The 21,050-nt window shown below is 32.0% G+C and overlaps 1 protein-coding gene across 1 annotated transcript in view; it reads right to left on the reverse strand.

Annotated features, from left to right (window-relative positions):
- The window catches only part of PCDH9 (protocadherin 9), an 827,532-nt gene that overhangs the window by 523,743 nt on the left and 282,739 nt on the right, over positions 1–21,050 (reverse strand). The window contains exon 3 of the mRNA XM_039886821.1: positions 581–682. Coding sequence (XP_039742755.1) covers positions 581–682 — 102 coding nt within the window. The remainder of the gene's footprint in view (positions 1–580; positions 683–21,050) is intronic.

A 21,050-nucleotide genomic window follows, 5' to 3' on the forward strand; every position in this document is an offset into this window, starting at 1 on the left:
GAAGGAAGGAAAGAAGGGAAAGAAGGAAGGAAAGGAATCATCTGCATTTCACAGTAGATGGATTCATTTTTAAAAAGATTATTATTTTAAATTAAAAATACAGGGAAAAAGTAAAGAAAGGAAAAGATTAATGAAAATTCCAATTTAGCTTGTTTATATCAAACAGCATTGTCTTCTTTATTGTCCTTGAATGTAGGGGTTGGAGCCAATCAAACTTTCAACAAATGGAATTCTGTATCTTTTAGCTCAACCAATAAAATTGAATTAATTATGAACATATAAGTCTAAAAGTTGCTTATTACTTTCTCCAAAAATAGGTTAACATCAACACTTTGCATTCAATGACAAGAACATAAAACTGTTTTTAATAGTTGAACCATTACCAAAAAGAAAAAGATTATCATTTGCTTTTTGTTCTAAAAACTGTTTACTTAAAATTATTTAAAAAGTACTAGTATAAAAATAACATAAAAGAGGTCAGCAAAGAAAATATTTATAATAGTTAACTTATAAAATTTGAAATCAGTAGGAAAATGCAAACTACTCAGTACTAGTATGTCTCTACAGAGATATGGCATACCTCATAATGGCTTTCTTCATTCTCCTGAATGTAGAAACCCGCAGAGCTGGGACATTTCTGAGGAGTGACAGGAATATTATCACTTTTGCTGTGTGAGTTACACTGAAAGAGATTACCAAATAATTGTGACAAACTACTCCACATTAGAGTATCTATTGAGAGACATGGCTGTTTGCTAAGAGTCTAATTAAGGACTACCATTTGAACCAAGGGTCCTACCCTCACAGGTACATGCATTAATGTTGAGCCTTTACAAAAAGATAAAAAATATTCCCAAGATAAACATATTGTCAAATTGTTTTAACTAAAACTAAAGAAATCTAAGATGTAGTTATCTCATTTTTACTCTTTTTAAGCAATATTTATTATGCTTATGACTTTAGTAGCTAAAACATATTTAGTAGCTAAACTTAATGCATTATTATTTATGTGTGACATTATTCAAATGCTTTACATATATATAATACAGATGACCTGTGACATAGACATTATTATTATGCCCAGATGAGAAAAAGGAGGCAGAGTAAAATATTTTTCCCAAGGTTGGGCTGCTACCCAGCTTTCCAGGACCATGTCTCGTACCTTATTTAGTATATTCATGGCCTTTATAAATGATACATTTGAAATAGTTAAAACTAAAAGTTTAAAGTCTTAAAATATTACTTTACCTTTTCTCTGAATGAAATATAAAGTATTTTTAAAAATAGGTTAAAATAATTCACTTGGAAATAGATATGAATTGTAATATATTAAATTATGGCTTGGCCTTTCTCTGTTAAAAATGTTAAAATGTCTCTTTTCCATACTCCTCACAAGAGGTTTTTTTTTTTTTATGTGAAAATAAGGTATTATTGACTTCCTGTTATCCCTGGTTCCTTTTTCTTTAAATCTCGTGTTAGAGTCAAGGAAAGGAATGTTTATAAGTATTGCTGTTTGGCCATTTACTAAACATAATATTGGGGTTTCTAAGATTTCTACTTTAATAAAGCATATTATAGTGCCTCCACAAAGGGTTTATCATTGGCATATAACCTTTCCTCTCCCATGAGACTACAGCATGTGCAGAGTTTTATGACAAAAGGAAGGAAGATAATATATATTTTTCAAACTAGTTTCAAACTAGTAACCCACATTTTTGACTTACTAATGAAATTTTATTCTGCCTATCCCACAGAACAATCTTTTAGAAAATTACTATCAAAGATATCTTAAAAAGCAAATGAGTTTTTGAATTTAGTATGAAGTTAAGTATATTCTCAAGACCACCATTTTATATAATTAAATATATTTCAAAACACTCATACACACACACATACATATTACTTTAAAGTAACTTTAAACTCAGAAAAGGGGCAAAAATACAAAAAAAGAATTCCAGGATATGCTTCATTACATTTTGAAGATATTATCTCTTTTAATTTTTGTTTGTTTAAGACAGATAGCAATATAGAAGACTAGGAAGACATGACTTTCAAACCTGTATTAGAAACCTTTGGCATAAAAAAAAATATTTTACGCCTGTTCTCTCTACAAAGAGTATCAATCATCCCTGTTCAAAATGTAACCTTCCCTAGGAACCCTTCATGGGTAACTAAACAAATGGCTATTGCCATTTTGACCTCTGCTTGCTACCTAAGCAACTTTTAGTTTGTAAAATGGTGCTCTGCCAGTATTAATTCTTGAAATATGCCTAAGTTTGTCTGGACAACTTCACTGTTAATTATGAAGGCCTAACTTTGATATCTCTCCACAGCAGCCTCTTTAGGTTTTTAAAAGAAAAAAGATGGAAAAGAAAATAAAAGTTTTCTTAAAACAGTTATTTTCATCCCTGATGTTCCTAGACATTTTAATCACTCAATTCCTGTCCCTGGCCTCTCCTCATATCTATTCATACTGATTAATCTTTTAAAAACATCTCATGTATTATGCAGTCTTTCTCCCTAGAAACATTTCCTCAAATCCTGTGGCCTAGCAGCCACTCTCACCCTAGTTGTATTAGAATCACCTGGGGAGTTTTAAAAAACGTTCGTGACTGAGCCCCACCTCACATTGAATAAATTATAGCTCATATAAAGATATTTTTTAATTATTCAGGTAATTCTAATGTGCAGCCAGAGTTTAGAATCCCTGGGTTTCTTTGTCTAGCCCTCAGGACATTATAGTGCATTTTGGCCTCATTTTCCTTTCCATCTGCTCACTTGCTCTATACCATTTGTTCTTGCTTGTCCTTATTTAACCTGTCATAGAAGAGATGATTATTTTTTCATGGCTATATCATAATGCCTCTGAACCTAAGAAAAAACAGCTATGTTTATATAATACTTTATACCTATAAATACAATATTTTATGTATTATCCACAAGAAAACTTTGCAGAGATTTAGAAAATATACTTTCTTTAACAGGTGGAGAAGACAGAGGTTCAGATGCATTCGATGTTCTTTGTGCAAGAATTTGCTCAATAAAAGCAATCCTAGGTGACAGGACTCATGCTATTACTACTCTTCCATATCTCCCTTAAGGGTCCATTTATTTCCTCATCCATTCACATATTTCAGTGTTTGTTCTTTTTGATCATCGGTCATTTGCTGAAGTGCATGCAATGTCCAAATATTATTGGTTCATCCAGATATGGCATTTAATATCTGCAATAATCTCACTCTAGCAGTGAAATCAAACTTAGAAACAACCACTATGATATGTAAAAATGTCATGTGAAAACATATGCACAGGTTACTAAGGGACAGAAAAGAGAGACTGACTTGACTCCTGGGTTTGATGCATGAGCAGAGTTTTGAAAGATTGGCCAGTACAGGAATCACATTAGCATAACTTCATGACAGAAGGAAGAGCATACATACGCAAAGGCTAGAAGACATGAATTCTCATGACTTGGCCTGTGAGCTGTGAGTAGTTTGACAGTGCTTTAACCATGAAATATATGAAGATTAATTTGAGGAAAGGGACAGAAGTTATTACTGCATTAAATTTCACAGTAGATCCAATGATGAGAAGTTATAGGATGGGACTTAATACAAGTAACAACTACCAAAGGATGGGATAGGTGCTTTATAAACAATGGCAGTACCGAGGGTGAGCTTTAATATCATTCTTTTTTCCTTAACTTACCTTAGGAAATACAATATGTACATTTGCAATATGCTTGTGGAACTTAGGCAAGTCCCTTCATCCCAACAAGATTTTACCTATAAGGCTCTCCTGTGTCTAATTCTGGAGCAGCCTCTGTTTACAAAACAGTAGATGGCATCAAAGAAAAAGTTTAACCCATTCTTACTGCCTCACTTTTTAAAATTTTTGAATGTTGTGATGTAAATAGCCTCTGGTGATTATAAATCTATGAATCAGAGCAAAAGAAGGAAAAGAAAAAAATAACAGTATAAGCAATATTTTGAGCTCAAACATTACAAAAGAGCTAAAACTTTAAGAAAACAAGTCTTTAAACATAAAGAATTTAATCATGAATCCTTCCTAACAATAAATGTCTCAAGATATGACCCACAAAAAAAATTTTTCTGTTTGCCAGATTTGATATCAATATATGGTGAATTACAATTAAGATGGATTTGCTTAATTGGATTTAATATTGCAGAAAACATGTAAATCAAACTTGAGAGTTCCAGAGTTCAATAATAACAATCATGTTAAGTGGAAATCACTCTAAATACATTTATTTTATACTTTAAAATCAATTTGAAGTTTTCCATTACCTACGATTAATAGTTTCTATTTTAGTATGTGGATAAATTTTTCCTTCACAAAACATTATAGTTCCTGAGAAACTATTATTAAAAAAACTACCTGTAGAAATAACTACTTAAACTTGCCTCATAATCAAGAATATTAGCTTCATTTTTGACACAAAATCTTAAGAAAGCATTTCATAGCCATGATATCAAAAGAAAAATATCAACAGTAGCAAAAGCAACAAAAGTTTTATGAAAAATTACATAATGATAAGACATAGCTGTTTTCTTTGCTAAAAAGGGGGTATAGTTCTTTACATTTTCCACCTAACTCTATAGTAGTAGCAATATACCCTGTTATTCTATTACTCCTCCTACTTTATAAAATCAAGGTTGTTTGCTAAAAATGAATGGTGTTGTTATATATTTTGTGCAAACATTATAGAGGCAGTGGCCTTGTATTGTTGTGATATAGGTTTCATTAAATAACAATTCTACTTGTTAAAAACTCCTACTGAATATGTTTTTCCTACGCATTTTAAAAAAAAAACTAAGAATTCTTTCTATGAAGAATTGTGAAATATTCTTAAAACTTTTGATATAAAAGCCCTAAAGGCTAATAAGAAATTCACAATTACAGAAAATAAACTACTTAAAGAATGGTCTGTACTTGGTGTATGGAACTTCTCTCCATACATTCCCTTGGAGAGCCCACATTTACCAAGTTTTCACCACTTCCATGCCCCCTGAAACTGATCTATCAAGATCATCAATGATTTCCACATTAGTAACTAAAAGGGCAATTCTCAGGCCTCATCTCTCTTGACACAACTGATAACTTCTTTCTAGATGCATTTATATCACTAGCCTTCCAGGACAATACATACTCATGGTGTTCTTCTAACCTTCCATGCTCTCTTTCTGGAATTATTTAACTATTCATGTTGTTAAAATTGAAAAGCCTAGAGAAGATGAGGCCTGAGTACTTTCTCAGAAAGCATGTTCCCTGACGTTTCCTGACTCTAAAATACTTTCTCACTCAGACACATGAACAATTAATTTCCTAATATAAGACAAGAGTAGACTCTTAGAACGATTCTAAATATGCTTACCTTAAAGCACACATTTTTGTGAGTATTTCTGGAAAGTGTTAACATTTATATTTTAGGGGTCCATAGAGTAGGTTCTTATCATTTCTGAAAATTTGTTCCAACCTTTAATGTCCTGAAACTTACTCTGTCTGTAATCAAGAAGCCTCAGGTCTGTATCTACAGTCTTCTCTCTATTGCCTTTTATGTACCCTTCTCCACTGGTTCATTTTTCTGTCATTAAAAATGCTTGCAAAACAAAGCAAAAACACTCATCAAACTGTGATGAACACATCAGTATTCAGCTTGAGTAATGTATATTTTGACTTAAAAGGAAAATGCAGTATATATTTTAAAACCAAGTATTATATAAATACCTGAACAAATAACAGAAATATCAATGGCTAGAATATATATCAATTTCAAGGTAGAGATTACTTACATAGAATGAGAAGAAAAGTGAACGGTAAAATAATTTAAAAGGAACAACAACTATACCTGTAGTATGCAGGGAATATGTTTATTTTTTTAATTATTTGTTTTTTCTCTTTAAAAAGAGTATTTTTCTTAAAAATTAGAGACATAAATATTAAAAAATATTAACATATGTTAACTCTGGGTACCAGGGACATAGATATTTTTTCTTGTTTCTCTGTTTTTTTTCTCAATTTTCAAATATCTTAAAACAAATAAGCACATAGAAAAATAATTAGCATAACTTTGTTAAAAATCTGCTTCATCTATCTCAACAAAACTGTTGATAATAGTTATGAAAGGGCTTTAAACCATAAAATCTTAAAAATGTGCATCTTCAGAAATAAAAGTACCACATAGATGTCAGTTTCCTTTTGATTTGGATTGAGGTCAATCCTCCTCTTTCAAAAAAAAAAAAATGTTTTTCTAAAGCCAGGTAAAGAACTTGCTCATTTTTCCTTCTATAGTAATACAGCTCAAAGGTCTTTCTACTTCCTTTATATATATTCTGCTTTCTTTCACTTCATGAGGGAAAAAGATCCTTCTGTTGACAATTTATCTCCAGCATATAATGCATTTCATGCAGCATTACTAGTTATTTTATATTTTAAGTAAAAATTTTAAATGAAATGAAAAAATAAATAAATGTAAGACTTTTACAATAACTTATATCCACCTAGATTGTTTTTGTTTGTAACTCTCTGGGTGAAAATTTCTCTGTACCTGTTTTCTTTTTTGATGTTTTGTCCCCAACAAATTCATTGTAAAATTAGCATTCCCAAGACTTACATTGCATCACAAATGCTATCACAAAAGTCAAGTGCATTAATACCATAGATTGAGAGTATCTGTAGTAGAAATATTAAACAAAGCAGTGGCTTTGCTCATCATGCTTAGTTTCTCCTTAGCAACTCATGGCAGGAAGCAACTTACTCATGGTAATACTTCACTTAAGTGGATAAATTTTCATTTACGAACTGCACACATGAAGAAAATTTACTCCTGTTCAACTTCAGGGACAGGCAACATTTCCCTAGCCAGCTGACTTTGCCAAGTCGACCCTTTTGTTTCTTCCAGGACAGCAAGATTCCTTGGTATGTAAGTTGACTAGGATATGCTTCAAAATTCCCTGAACTGACCACTAACCCATCTCACTTAGTGTAAAATCTCCTCTACCCTTTTCACAATTCCCATTCCAGATCTCCTTTCGGTCTAGGAACCTTTCTTCCTTCTTCAAGTCCCAAACATACCTCCTTTTCTCTTCCTCAATAGCACCTTCTTTCTTCTCTGCCCCAACAAGCTTTTCCATTTTTATTTCAGTTTTGCAGAGAAACTAGACAGATGGAAGTAGTCATTATTGCTCAATGAACAGAGAGAAGCTGACCATGCCACATGGGATTTATGAGAAAACAAAAGCTTATATAGTCTTTTGGCGCAGTCCATTAAATAGGCCAGTTGGCTTTTCTCAATTATACTTCCGTGTGATCAAGTGATATTAATGGATAAAAAGATGTATTTCTTACTGTGCACTTTTAGTCATAGGTCATTTTTAAAGCATCAGTATAACATTTACCTCAATTTACTATGTTATGATACACTAAATGGAAACCATTTGTTCCAAAACAAGTTAAGATATGCAGAATATTTTATAATCAGGGGAAAAATCTTAACACATTAAGTAAATAAATAGGACTGGAAAAATATCTGAGAACATGAAATTAATATCTGAGGAAATTTAGTAAGTGGTTCAAGCTGAAGTACCAGATGAAACATTTTATTTATTTTTTCTTTGTTTAGGTATTCCTCTTGCATATTCTATTCCAAAATTTATGGTCTCTATTATAGGCTGGCTGACATTTTTCAAACAATTGTAACAATTCAATAAAATGTATAGGTGCCAAATACCATAACCAAGAAATAGCTTTCTCTCAATGTGTTATTGCTTAAGTGATTTTTGAGAGCAATCTATTGCTATAAATATCTCTGGTTACCATAAAGTTTTAGCAATTTTGTATATTGTTCATTTCCAGAGAATGCTTGCTCAGTTGATCTTCCTTCTATGCAATGACTTTCAATGTTTTTCTTTAGGGACTATTCCTAAATGCATAAACAGAGATAGAGAGAGATAGAGATATATTCAAAACATGATCATTCAGTTTTTAAGAGGGCTTACATTAGGCTGATATGGTCTCCTTTTCTCAACACAATATTTAATGAGAGTGAGAAGAAAGAAAAAAAATAATTTTGTAATCTTGTAGGATTTTTGGTAATTAAGTTAAGAATATCGCGATAGCACCCTATACCAAGTTTTCAGCAGGTTTCCTCTAAACGTGCGGTAACAGACCAGACAGCTGTGAATTGAACATTGAGTGTGCCAAAGAGCCCTCTAGGCAGAGGTCCTGGGGTGCGGGGTGCATAAGAGTGAACACGATTTTGCTAAATAAATAATGCACATATAAGCGCATATATTTTCCCACATTGAGCTATAAATTCTTTCATAAGCAATTACTACTAAGCTCTCTAACTTAATACAGGTAAACTGGTTACAATTTTAGGTCATTATTCACCAAGGAATTCCTTGAGCCATGCAAAACTACCTTTATGAGGATCACAAATCGTAGCTGCTCTGCGCACATTACAATATTTTCTTTAAATGGTTCATGGATGTTTTATTTGTTTTATGCACCTCTTTTGACCCAGCTGCTATGGGCATGCATAGAAATAAAATCCCTCAGAAAGTATACTTCAAACTCTAATGTTCTATACTTTACAATTTCTCCACTCTTCCCTTCCTTGTATTATTATTTTACTGTAAAGCCATTTCACAAGACCAATAATACATTGAAAGGTTTTAAATTACAAAAGGATTACATGTTATATTGCTTGGGCAAAGCTCTATTAATGCCAGTAGGCACTGCACATTGCAACTTAATTCTGCATTTTAAATAAATGGATGCAGGCAGTACAGGCCTTTGAAACTTTGCAGATGCTTATGGAGAGGTACTAACTTCGGTCCAAGCATATTCCAAGGAATACAATATAAGACATTTTTAGTACAGTTAATCAGGATTATGCATGCTGTTTTAATTCAAGACAATTGTTTTGCAGTTCATTTAAGTTTATTTTATTTTTTGTTCTCATAAATTCCCTGAGACTTTCATATATTTTTTTATTTAATTGTCTTTAAACTTTGAAGAGAAACGAAAACAATATTTTTCTCAACACACAAAAAACAAATTGTCTAAAAATATTTAAAATTCGAACATCAAGGGAGAAAGAGGTCCTGTTTTAGATATGTTCACTTAGATTTTGAAGATAAAGTCTTTTGTTACATTTCCAGGTTAAATTGAAAGACTTCAGTGAAGAAACATGATGTTTTATTTTCACTCCAGATAATGAATGCTTAAGAAGTCAATGCATCTTTTGAGTTGGTTAAAATTTCCAAGGAGTTCTGAAACAGTACCAAATATATAGTGTTAACACTACCTTATTAGAGAACAACATATTGGCTTATAATATGTTCCATTAACTGGCATTAAAATGCAAAGAAATGCATGAGGCTAAAGATATAAGTGAGTGCAAGTATACAGTGATGGGCTCTTCACACAGTAAATATTCTTTTTTTATGGAGAGGTGGCCATTTATGAATTGCATTTACATGTATGTGCACACATGCAAACATATAAGCATCATGCTTGTAAATATGTTTCATGTGGTGATTCATATGTTTTTCATATAAATGACTGCATATATTTGTATATGAAAAAGTATTTCTTTATTATGAAGAATTGCTTTTATTAATAATATATCAAAAAGTATACTTTTCTAAAATATTTCACCCTTAACTATATAAATTCTATTACATATATATTTATTTATAATTTTAAATGTTCTAAAAACAAACCACATGTTATACTATATTATATATGTATGTGTGCATATATATGTATGTGTGCGTTTGTATATGTATATATAAAATGTTTAACACAAATGCACCCTGAAGTTTAACGTGAAGTACTTTTGTAAAAACAATCTTACCTAAAATTATAATTATATTTTAAAATTTCTGTGGTAAAAAAGGAAAGAAAAAATCTGAACTGAATATAATTTTTCATTGCAAGATTATGTTCTTATATCATGAAAAAAAATGCTTTCCAAAAATAAACTTTTAACATATTAGTCTTGCTAGTCTTTAACTACAGTCTGCAAGTCAACCTCCAGTCAAAGAAATCAGGTCACAAATTCAGAGATTGAAATCTAGAGCATTTCAAAGTGAATTCAAAATTCAAGGCTGTGCCAGTTATTTCAATACTGTCTTTTCAAAGCAAATTCTTAAACAGTTCAGTGGATTATTATACTTCTCTTACTGAAAAGTTTTCTAAAACAGATCCTGAAACTTAAATCTATTAATAGCATACACAGAGAGAAAGAGAGAGAGCATGCTTTGTTTTTTTACAGTACATTAATAACAAACAAACAAAAAGTATCCCTTGAATACATAATTTTAAGAATGCATTTTTATAAGGTATTTCATATTTTTAATTTAAATTGATTTACTCAAATTGTAATGTATCTAAATTTGAGTAAAAATTTATAACTTTTTAATTAATGATTTGGAATAAAAAAGAATGTTTCAGAATACACTAGAATGTCTCAAATAACACTTCAGAGACCTGGACTTGAACCTCAGCTCTACCACCAACTGATCTTGTTATTTTATATCTCTATGTCTTTGTCTGTAAAACAGGAAGTTGAGATTCCACCTCCCTGTCAAAATGCAGTCTACCTGTGAGATATAGCTATGTCACCCTAAAAATTAAGGTAATGTTGTTGTTTTTTGCCCCAAATATCAATCTCTAATTTTAGACCTTCGTAAGATGGTTACATAATTTAGTTGATAAAGAGACTTCAGGAAAGCCAAACTTCACTATTGACTGTTCTAACCATGTGCTCTTGCTGATAGCCTTGAAATATGTTACTCTATTAAAACCAACATCTCATTTTAACTCTCATATACATAGTTTTCTTCATAAAGAGAAAAACGCTATCAAAAGTTTAATATTTATTGACTCTACTTCCACTTTCTCTTCAGAAAAAGAATTAGTGCATTGAGTACCTTCTGAAACAGATTATTTAGGCCCAAATTAAACTAATCACAGCCATGTTGGATGGCAACCATTCAGCAAGTCCAGAATCCACTTAGCTGTGAATGTTCAAAAGGCTGGAACGTTTTTTTAAATTTATTTTAAAAATTAAAGTTCTGTGTCTTTCAGGAAACAAAACCAAGTCATGTGAGAAATGTGCTTGCTTTTAAGGTCTGAAAAATGGTTATTCTCATAGGTTTGGAGTGAGATTACCAGAAGGAATGTACATTAACATACAGCAAACAATTGTAGATGAAGTCACTGCTAATAGAGTTATCTTTTGAACGACTTGCTTTGTCCCCAAGCTCCTAGCTAATATAACTTTGGCAAAACCACTTTACTGTTTATCTTCTAATCCTGAGGTCATAGAACTGTAACACTTAGATAGCTCTCTAAAACACTCACACTTCTCTGATTTATCCTTATTAAGTTGCTCCCCTGGTGAAGATTAACCAGAAATAGATTTTAGGAACATATACAAAAATCTATTTTGAAAAGGTATATTAATAAACATGAAGTATATCTGAGAAATCTTTCTTTACCAAGGAAGAAAATGATAAAACATATGATTTAGTATTCTCTTCAAGAAGCACATTAAATGTTATATCGTCTATGAAGATTCTCACAAATAAATATATTCACTCATTCAACAAACATTTCTTAATAACCTCCTATGGGTTAAATACTTAGTAATGATAATGATTTCATTAAAAGTATAAAAATAAGAGATAATCCTTGTCCTGAAAAAGTTGACAGTGTATTAATTATGGTCATTTTGATAAATTCTGCATATCTCCCAAATTTATTCAGCAACATATGTAAATATTTCAAAATAGAGGCAAAAAAAAATACAATCTAATGAGTAAAATAGATGGTGGTATTTATACATTTTTTTCATGCACAGTGTTCCTCTGAAGAATACAGAATGATAGTTCCTTGTCAGATAATGACATATCTTTGTCCTACAATGATATCAAAATAAATATATTTATCCAATTAAATAAGGATTAATATTTAAGTCCATGATAGTTTTATAAAGTAGAGATGGTGGGCAATATTTAAAAATAATTAACAATATCTAAAGAGCATTTTACAAAACATTTCTTTTCATATTAATAATATTGATAATAGAAATCCACTTCCAAATCAAGATAATATACTATTTAAAGAAAGTAATTTTAGAAAAAGAGAAATATTTATATATTCTAATTATTGCCTCTTAACTTAAAATTCAATACTATTAAGGCATAGCTCTTTGCGATCTTATATTAGCATTCTATTACAATTTAAGTTATTTTATGAAATATTTTTTAAATTCAACATTAGAAAATAAGGATCTGACGAAATGAGTAGAATTTTTTACTCCTCTTCAATGAAGGAAAAAAAAAATTCTACTAGACTATTTTTATGAGATTTTTTCTTACTATTTTGATTACCAGGATTCCTAAATAAACAGGGAATGAAACCATCGACACTAATTTGTGTTTGTTTTTGTATATCACTAGAGAAAGATGTTGAAATTAATCCTATAATCCACAATGTTCTGTAATAATCTGTACAGTAACAGGGCACTTTAAAAAGCAGAGTATAACTCTTCTGTAGCTTCTAAGGGGTAGGAGCCTGAATAGGAGGGGGTGTGTGTGTGTGTGTGTGTGTTTGTGTAGAAGCAGAAACAACCAGATAAGATAGCTGACTACTTTTGAAACACCACATAAAAAACAAACAAACAAACAGGAAATCAGAGTAAATATGATTTATACTCTTGACACTGAGCTCAGTAGCGCTGTATCCTTTTTGCCTTCCTTTCAGTCTTTGCTCTTTTTAAATTCTATTAAGTTCTCATTTTCATTCTCCTCTGTGGCACTGAAAAGTCTTTTAAAAGCTTGGAATCTGGGCTTGAAATTTATGTCTACCGGTAAGAATCTGTAGCAATTCCCTTCCCTCTGGGTGGCTTCAACATTTAATAGACTCATTGAATATTAGAGTTGAAAGAAACATGGGAGGTTCTTTCCTTAAGCTCTGTTATCAATGAGGATATGTCACAGAGACTGACCAATGAATGACGAACTTCATTTAGGTGACATAGGGTAGAAATTATTTGAATTCCTTTTAATGTAATTGAAACAAAAAGAAATTCAGCCATATTTTCAATTCCATATTTTAAATTATGGGCTTGCAGACCTTGAAGTGACCTTTGTATCTGGCTCATTAATATTCTCACAAATTACTCTGTAAGAGAATAACAAAGACCCATCAATAGAATTGATTTAGAGCCTCTAGTTCATTCAATTCAGATGCCCATTCAATTTAATAGGAAAATATATATATACTTTCTCTGGAAGGGACTTATAACTACATCTGAAGAAACAATCTGCTTAACTCAATATTTAAATTAATTCATGAAAAAACACCTTGCTCAGTTTAACTGGAAATATCTCATGCTCAGAATTTGGGAGGTTAAAAAAAGGCCAATCAGATATTCTGAAACATCTGCAAAAAAGGAAGGTCTAATGAGTTTGAAACCAAATACCATGTTAAATATGTGTTTGAATGTGGTCAAAAGTGTAGGTCTAAGTATAACGACTGTATATGTAATTTATCCATATAGCTAACAACCATTGTATTAATGGTTGATTGTAAGACTTGACTGAACTTTAGTAACTTGTACTTCGTGGTTTTAGCTAATTGACACTGCATGTATCTTCTCAAAATACAGAACATTCATCCCCATATTATTCCCTAGTGAGCTCCCTAAAGCTTGAAGAAGTATAGAATTTGTCTACAGTCTCATTAAAATAAATAGCTAAACACAATGAGGGAAGTGTGTCTCAGGAAGGAAAACCCATACATACACCTAGGCACACTCAGTAAATATTTACATATTTTTAAACAAGCTATACAAAGTACACATGAAAGAACAGAATCTTATTTTCTGCTGCTCACTAAGCTGAAACTACTTGCAAATAAGTTTTCTTTGAAAAATTAAGTCACAAACTACTTTCATTTACTTCAACTGCCTACTTCATATATTGAGCATCAACTAATAAAACATATGCTTCCTCGCTGAAAATTTTATGCACTCATTTGATAGTTTATGTTGATGTCAAGTTAGACAAGGCAATCTTTGTTCAATTTATTCTTCATAAATAAACAAGAGTACACTTTAAAATAAACTCTCATGAAACTAGGCCTTTGGGAACATTTTGCATATAAAAGTTGGGTACCCTTGCCTTACGTATATTTCACTACCAAATAATATTAAGGACCAAAATTATCCTTTTACTTTTTCTCATCTTTCAACAGCTTGAGTCAAATGCATCGCTGTATTCTAGAAATACTTTTTTTTATCTTAAATCCTTTTTGAAACATAGCCACTAATGAGTTACTTGATTATCATAATCAGAAACACTAATCACTACAGTCTTGATGAAAATTCAGACATCATCTCAAGAGGGTTCTGGTCGAATAAATGTGTTGACATGTTATTTGTTTTTATGATAGTCATTCATTGTGATTCAGTGTAAAATAAGTTTATGTAAAAGAGTGACAAGTGCGTGGTGCGAATGCCCAATACAAACAGAAAGTATGTAAGATAGAATCTACCAAAGATGCTTTTTAATTCCGTTACTAGGTAAAACAAATACATAAATATCCCCTTACTAAAATGCCTCCAGAGTAATAATTTTCTTTATACGAACAACTCTGCAAATTTAAAGTGTCTTGTTTTCACTTTAACATTATGTAAATGACAACTACTCAGGCACATTAGGCACATGGTGTGCCTCAGCCACCCAGACAAGCAGAATTTAAGATGACCAGTGTCACGTTAAAACTGCTGTATATGACGATGTTCGAGCAAAGTTGAGTTCTTACCCCTCAATGCTTTTGTGGAAATTTAAGCTGCGGGGGAAGAAAGAAAGTCTCGGTTGAAATTGAAAGGTTGGAGTGTACAAGGACCTAGCAGTAGCCACGTACAAAACAGTACAGAGAACGTAATGCATAAGTACCAAGTGGAAAGACAGACAAACAGACAGACAGACAGAGACAGAAAGTTAGGGACATAAAGATACACACAGAGAAACTGTCTTATTTATCATTCTCTGTTCTCCTTGAAATGAGACTCAAGTGTTCTTCATTTTCTCTCCTTGGATTCCAGAAAATCTCTACATTAATCTAGTTGATGTGAGTTTCAGTTTCTTATAGCCAAAAGTATCTTCATCATTAACTTTTATAATTGCATACATCATACTTTATTAAGACTACCTTCTTAAACTGTGTTTTAGACCACTTTATCACTCCTCTTTTGCAGAAAAGGGTAAGAGAAACGGACCTTCAAATTCAATTTTACTAAGGCAAAAAGAAAAGAGTGTCTTAATTTACCATTTTAACAGTTTTTATAATCACTGTAATAATAATGTTCAACAATTTCCCCTCTTAAAAAAGAAAACAAGCAGAGAAGTAGAATACGAGTATTCAAATGTCAAATGGATGCTCTACTATGTCAGTATTATAATAAGAACACTAAATACTCCCGATATGCCAAATGCATTAATGTCTAAATGATATAACTTTGTCCCTTCTCCTAAAAAGATTTATGAGGTTTGTTTTTGATTATGGGAAAATAAGTGCACCTCTAGTTAATCCCTCACTGGTATTTTCGTCTTCTGTTTCCCACATGTTTTTCTCATGGTGCACTTTGGAAAGAGGATTTCCAACTTCCTTTCTTCTTAGTTATGCCTTGATTTCCTTCAAACTTAACAAAAAATTATTCTTGAAAAGCCATCACTTTTCTTTCCCTTTTCTTCCATAATGCTAATCTCTCTTCTCCTCAGCAATTCTCTGTATTTCAGTGTCCTTGAGTGTTCCTTTCCCAGTGGTAACATATTTTATATTTATGCCTCTCAAGTCTATGTTTTTGGTTAGCGTATCTTTTCATTAATTTTTTATTTCTTTGGGAAACTTTATGCAATTTCATACCTTTAATTATTTTCTCTATACCTATAGGGAATGGCACTGACATCTACTGTTTCAGAATCAACTGTTCTATGTATGCTTCATTTTGCATTTTTAAATGTTTGCTTAATATTCCATCTAAGATTCCTTTATGCATCTTAAAACAACTTGCCCAATGCCCATGTCATTTTGTGAGGTAGCTAGTCAGACATGAGCAATAGGGGAGACAAAGGAATAGGGGCTCAGCCTAGAGACAGCCTAAAGAACACCCGAATAGTAGTAGAATTCTGGGTATGCACAAATACACTAGGCAAAGAGTTTTGTAGCAGCCAAGTGTCAATCAAAATGGCCTCACTTGCTAATCACCTAGGAATGCCTTTGGAACCACCAATCACAGCCCAAATAGAAGGCAGATATTTCCACTTCTGGGCCCTCCTTTTGCCCCACTTTTTGCTCTTTTGAGATCCTCTTCTTTAAGCCCCCTCCTTTTTGAACTTTTGGGCTTTTTTGTTTGTAACCTTTTTGCTCATTACAGCGCTGGGACCACGTGCCTCCTTGGGCATACTTTGTCTTTCTCCATGTGCCTCCTTGGGGGCATTTGTTTGTCTTTCTAAAATATGCTTTTAATAAAACTATTAGATCTCAATGACCTGTGATTCTTCTCTGCTGTCATTTGAGGAAGAACCGAGGGAAAATGCTAACTACACTTCTGTGCAGTCACTCTCTCCTCTCCCTCCCCGCAACTGTTGGGGCGACCCCCAACACCCATCAACCCCAACAGTGACGATTTGGTTTATACTCTCCTGACTCTTTTCCTTTTGCATCCATAGCAAATATATTTCTAACATTCATTTCTCTGAATAAAGTGTTTTGTGTCTATTTTCCCCTTTGATGTTCCAGTGCTGTGAACAGTCTTTAACAGGTAGAAAATTCTTAAAACTGTTTTCAAATAACCGTATTCAGTGTCTTCCATTTCGACTTCAGCTTTGGACCTACACAATTCATCGGTATTTACAGAACTCCATAGATTTGCTACAGCTAATTGGAAGTATTGAATATTTGGATTGTTTTGTTCAGAGAAGTTGCATGCAGGCATAATCTTCTGAGTGTTTCAGAGGAAAAAGCACTGTATTCACTGTAAAACCACAATCAAGTGGTTATGTCCCTATAGGGATAATAACCTCTCTCCTGCCTGTCAGCACACAGGTGGCTAAAAGACTTAAATGTGATAATTAGATGTGAAAGAATTTCAAAAGTATAAGGGACTATATAAAGTCAGATTCTTTTAATTAATACTAAAATTTTAAATTATGTATAACACATTTCTACTATTCCTCATTAAATTTCGAAAGTAGCATGATGTTTAATTTTTGTTTTATAACAGATTAGGGCAACGTTTTTAACATTCTTTCACTTCTTAAACATATTCACAATAGACTAGTGGTTACCAGAGGCAGGGAGGAAGTAGATGGGGTAAAAGGGGTAAAATAGGTGGTGACAGAAAGAAATCTAACTATGGGAGGTGAACACATAATGCAAATATATATATGCCTTACTGTTAAAATGTGCAGCTGAAACTTACTGGATTTCGTTAACCAAAGTCGCCATAAAAATAAATAAATAAATAATTTAAAAAAAGAAAATCATTCAGAACATAAAATAAAAAGAAAAATAAACATATTTATGTAACTGGTTATATGTCTGCCCCCTAGAATAACCTAAAGAACATGCCATCCATGACCCCTACAACACTGTTTCAGGAATAAGTTTGGCATGCTATTGTTCAGAAGGATACAGGCTTGATATCTAAACACCATTTGCATTTACTTATATATTCTTTGCCTTGTAAGATACTTGACTTAATGAACCCACATCTTTTAAGATGTGTACTTTTAACTTTTACTCAAGAATGATAGGAATAAATAGTTTCCTCCTGTGTTTTCAAGCAAGGTATATAGAACAAGAATAAAAAAGAAAGATATCTCCAAATAGACTTGATTTCCAAGTAAATAGAGAAAAAATTAACTGTATTCTCATTGTCATGAATCCTTGGGATTCTTATCACAGTTTTCTGAAAATTCCTGAGCATTAATCTCCTTGAAAGTGAGACACTCAATTTACAGTGTATTTTGCATGTCCCTAAACAAGTCTTGAATGATGAATTTCACTGTCTAACTGAGGTGGTTTACCTAAGCACATAATTTCTTATATTAATAACCTTCCTCACAGGAGCTGAATGACCTTCTATAAATACAATCCCTTCATTCAATCAAAAAATTAAAGCCTGTAACCACCTCACAATTCATCATCGTTTTTTAGAGGCAATTGTTGAAGCAGAAACAAAACACAAATCCTCAATCCTCAACCCATGTAATATAAAATTATGCAGCCTTCTGCACTTATGTAACATGGATATATTGAAAATTACGTGGCATTTTGTGTTCCAGATCAGTTCTACTGAGTGAATTCCTGTTTCCAGTGAGCCATAATTTTCAGAAGAAAAATAACTCCTTTTCAATATCAAAGGCATCCTAAAACAATAACCTCCTGAATGTTTGTATGTTGTCTATCAGTCTTTAAAAATGCCTCTTTACAGGAATGCCTCGGCAATTAAGGTGAAGCCAGATTACAGGGTTTCTTGGACGCTACAAGACTTTCATTTACATAAAACTATCTAAAAGTGAATCTCAGAGTTCAGTAATAGGGCTTCCTCTTTGAGTAAGAGTGATGCATGATTGTACTAAATTTCACTATGCATAAAGACCCTAACATATATACCCAACGAACTGGCAAAAATTCTTAGTTTGGCTTGAAAAGATCTCTACCAGAAAAACATAATCTTAGAACAGATAGTAGAGTTATGTTAAAGAATTCTCTGGTAAACCAGAAAATGTTAGTTAAAAGGCTTCAGATAGTATATTTTCAGTATATTTTCGGTATATTTTCAAAGCAAATAAATTAGAAATACTGGATAAGCATTTTAAAATCCAATATTCTAAACGACCTTTAATTAGAGCAAGTATAAAAGCAAAGATTGTATGTACACAAGAAATAGGATATATTTTAAAGACAAAAATCAGAGTTAGATTCTGAATTGAACTCTATAAGGCGGATAGCTCAATCATCTTGAACAACTTCTATTGGTTTATCCAGTTGACAAAACTAGGGTAAAGGGTTCTATTTATTGCATCTTTTCCTCTTACATTAGGTAAGTAACCTTGATTTTACCAAAACTATATAAATACAAAGCCAATCTCAGTGGAAGACCTAATAGCTAAAAATTGTCTCATGAACACACATATACATATTACAGGAATATGTGCTTTGCATAAAGCAAACATAGAGCACATATTCTAATCTACTGGAAGAATTGAAAAGACTAAATAAAATGTAACATCTGTCTTTTAAAGTCTCAGACCTCAAGGGAAGACCACATGTATAAAAATTAGGTTAACTCAAGGTTGGTTATGTGAATGCTTCCTATTTTAAGTGCAGTGGACATGAGTGATTAGCAAAATTTCTGGGGAAACATACAAAACTATCCTAATAGTAATAACTCTATCAGTCATTTAAACTATGCTGAAATTTATTCAGTTTATTGGTAGCAGCTTTCATTAAACCAACCAATTTGTAGAACAATTAAAGCCAAATTATTGCCAGATAAATATCACTATTTAGAGAACAAAAATTTTTACGTAAACTTTGAAACTTTGCAAATATTATATAAACTTTGTCAACTATGCCTTGAGACAATTTACCACTTGGGTTAACTTTGTACCATCTGTGAGCAATGCCAATATTTGTTTTCCTTTGATAGAGAGAAACTGTGCCATTTCTTCAATTTATTACACTCAGTCTTGTGATTGACTATGCACTAACGAAATAATTGTGCAGAAATTAAATGTGATGCAAACGTAATTTACCAAAAATTGTTATTTAACATTTTACATAAATGTGTTTTAGAATATATAAAATACATATTTAGTTGTAAATGTAAAGTGTCACATTTAAAATTAAAATAAAAGATTGGCTGCTTCTGCTTCAGCTTCTGGAGAACTACTTCTCTGCCTTTTTATGAAGACCCACCCTCCTGACTGCCAAAGCTAAGGAAGAGAGAAATATAGTGCATTGGAGGTGTTTCTCAGTGGGCAGGAGAGTTAACTCAGTGAGTGCCAAAAGTATTTTCTATCATTAATTTTCATGATTCTACAGGAAATTTGTGAGAAGGAAGGTAATAGGAGAAATAAATTCCAGCAACAAACCCAAAAGTAACTTCCTTATGTTCACATCCCCGCTGAGCTGATGGCTTGAATAACTTTGTTGGTGGATAAACATTGCTATCACCTCATGCTTGAAAAGTTCTGAATATAATTGTCTGTCAATGATATGATGATTTATAATACAATTGGTTTCTATTGTTTGTGCTGCAATTTGCCTCTCCTGTATTAGATATAAGAAAGTCCTCAGTTTTACAGATGATACAGCTAATCAAAATACATCTCCCTTCCATTCCCCTCAGGAAAAAGATAGCTATTATTGTAATGCTCATGTTTTCCTAACTCATTTATTTTTCATCTTTAAAAATAATCCCTCATTATACTATTAAATGTTAAGAAATAAATAGAACTAGCAGTGTATGCTTATCACTCTTTAGTTATATTTTACCTAATATTCTTCTGGCATCACTACAGTGTATAAGAGATAAGAATATTTATGCTCAAGTCAGAAAGTAAGGCTACAACATAGTTAATGTATCATGGTTCAGATAATTGAAAAATATGAAAAGATTAAATCACTAGTGAGTAAATTATTGTATGTCTATTACCTGAAGAACAGAAAATGGCATAATTCATATAATTTCTTCAGATTCGCAGAATTAATATTTAATATGCTACACCTGGCTAATATACCTAAGCAGTTAGATAATTGGTGCATGTTTGATAGCTAATTATATGTACCAAATCTTGACTGAAGAATAAGTGAAGTGAGAAAAACATAGCCCAGCACATCTTTCAGTTGTGTACATAAATATATGTAAACTTGGTTCCGTAACAGTTATTTCTGAAAATTTTGTGTTCAAATATTTTAGTTTGTAAATCGAATATACT

This window comes from Pteropus medius, unplaced genomic scaffold, assembly GCF_902729225.1.
Source record: "Pteropus medius unplaced genomic scaffold, Ma_sr-lr_union100, whole genome shotgun sequence".
Taxonomy (NCBI): Eukaryota; Metazoa; Chordata; class Mammalia; order Chiroptera; family Pteropodidae; genus Pteropus; species Pteropus medius.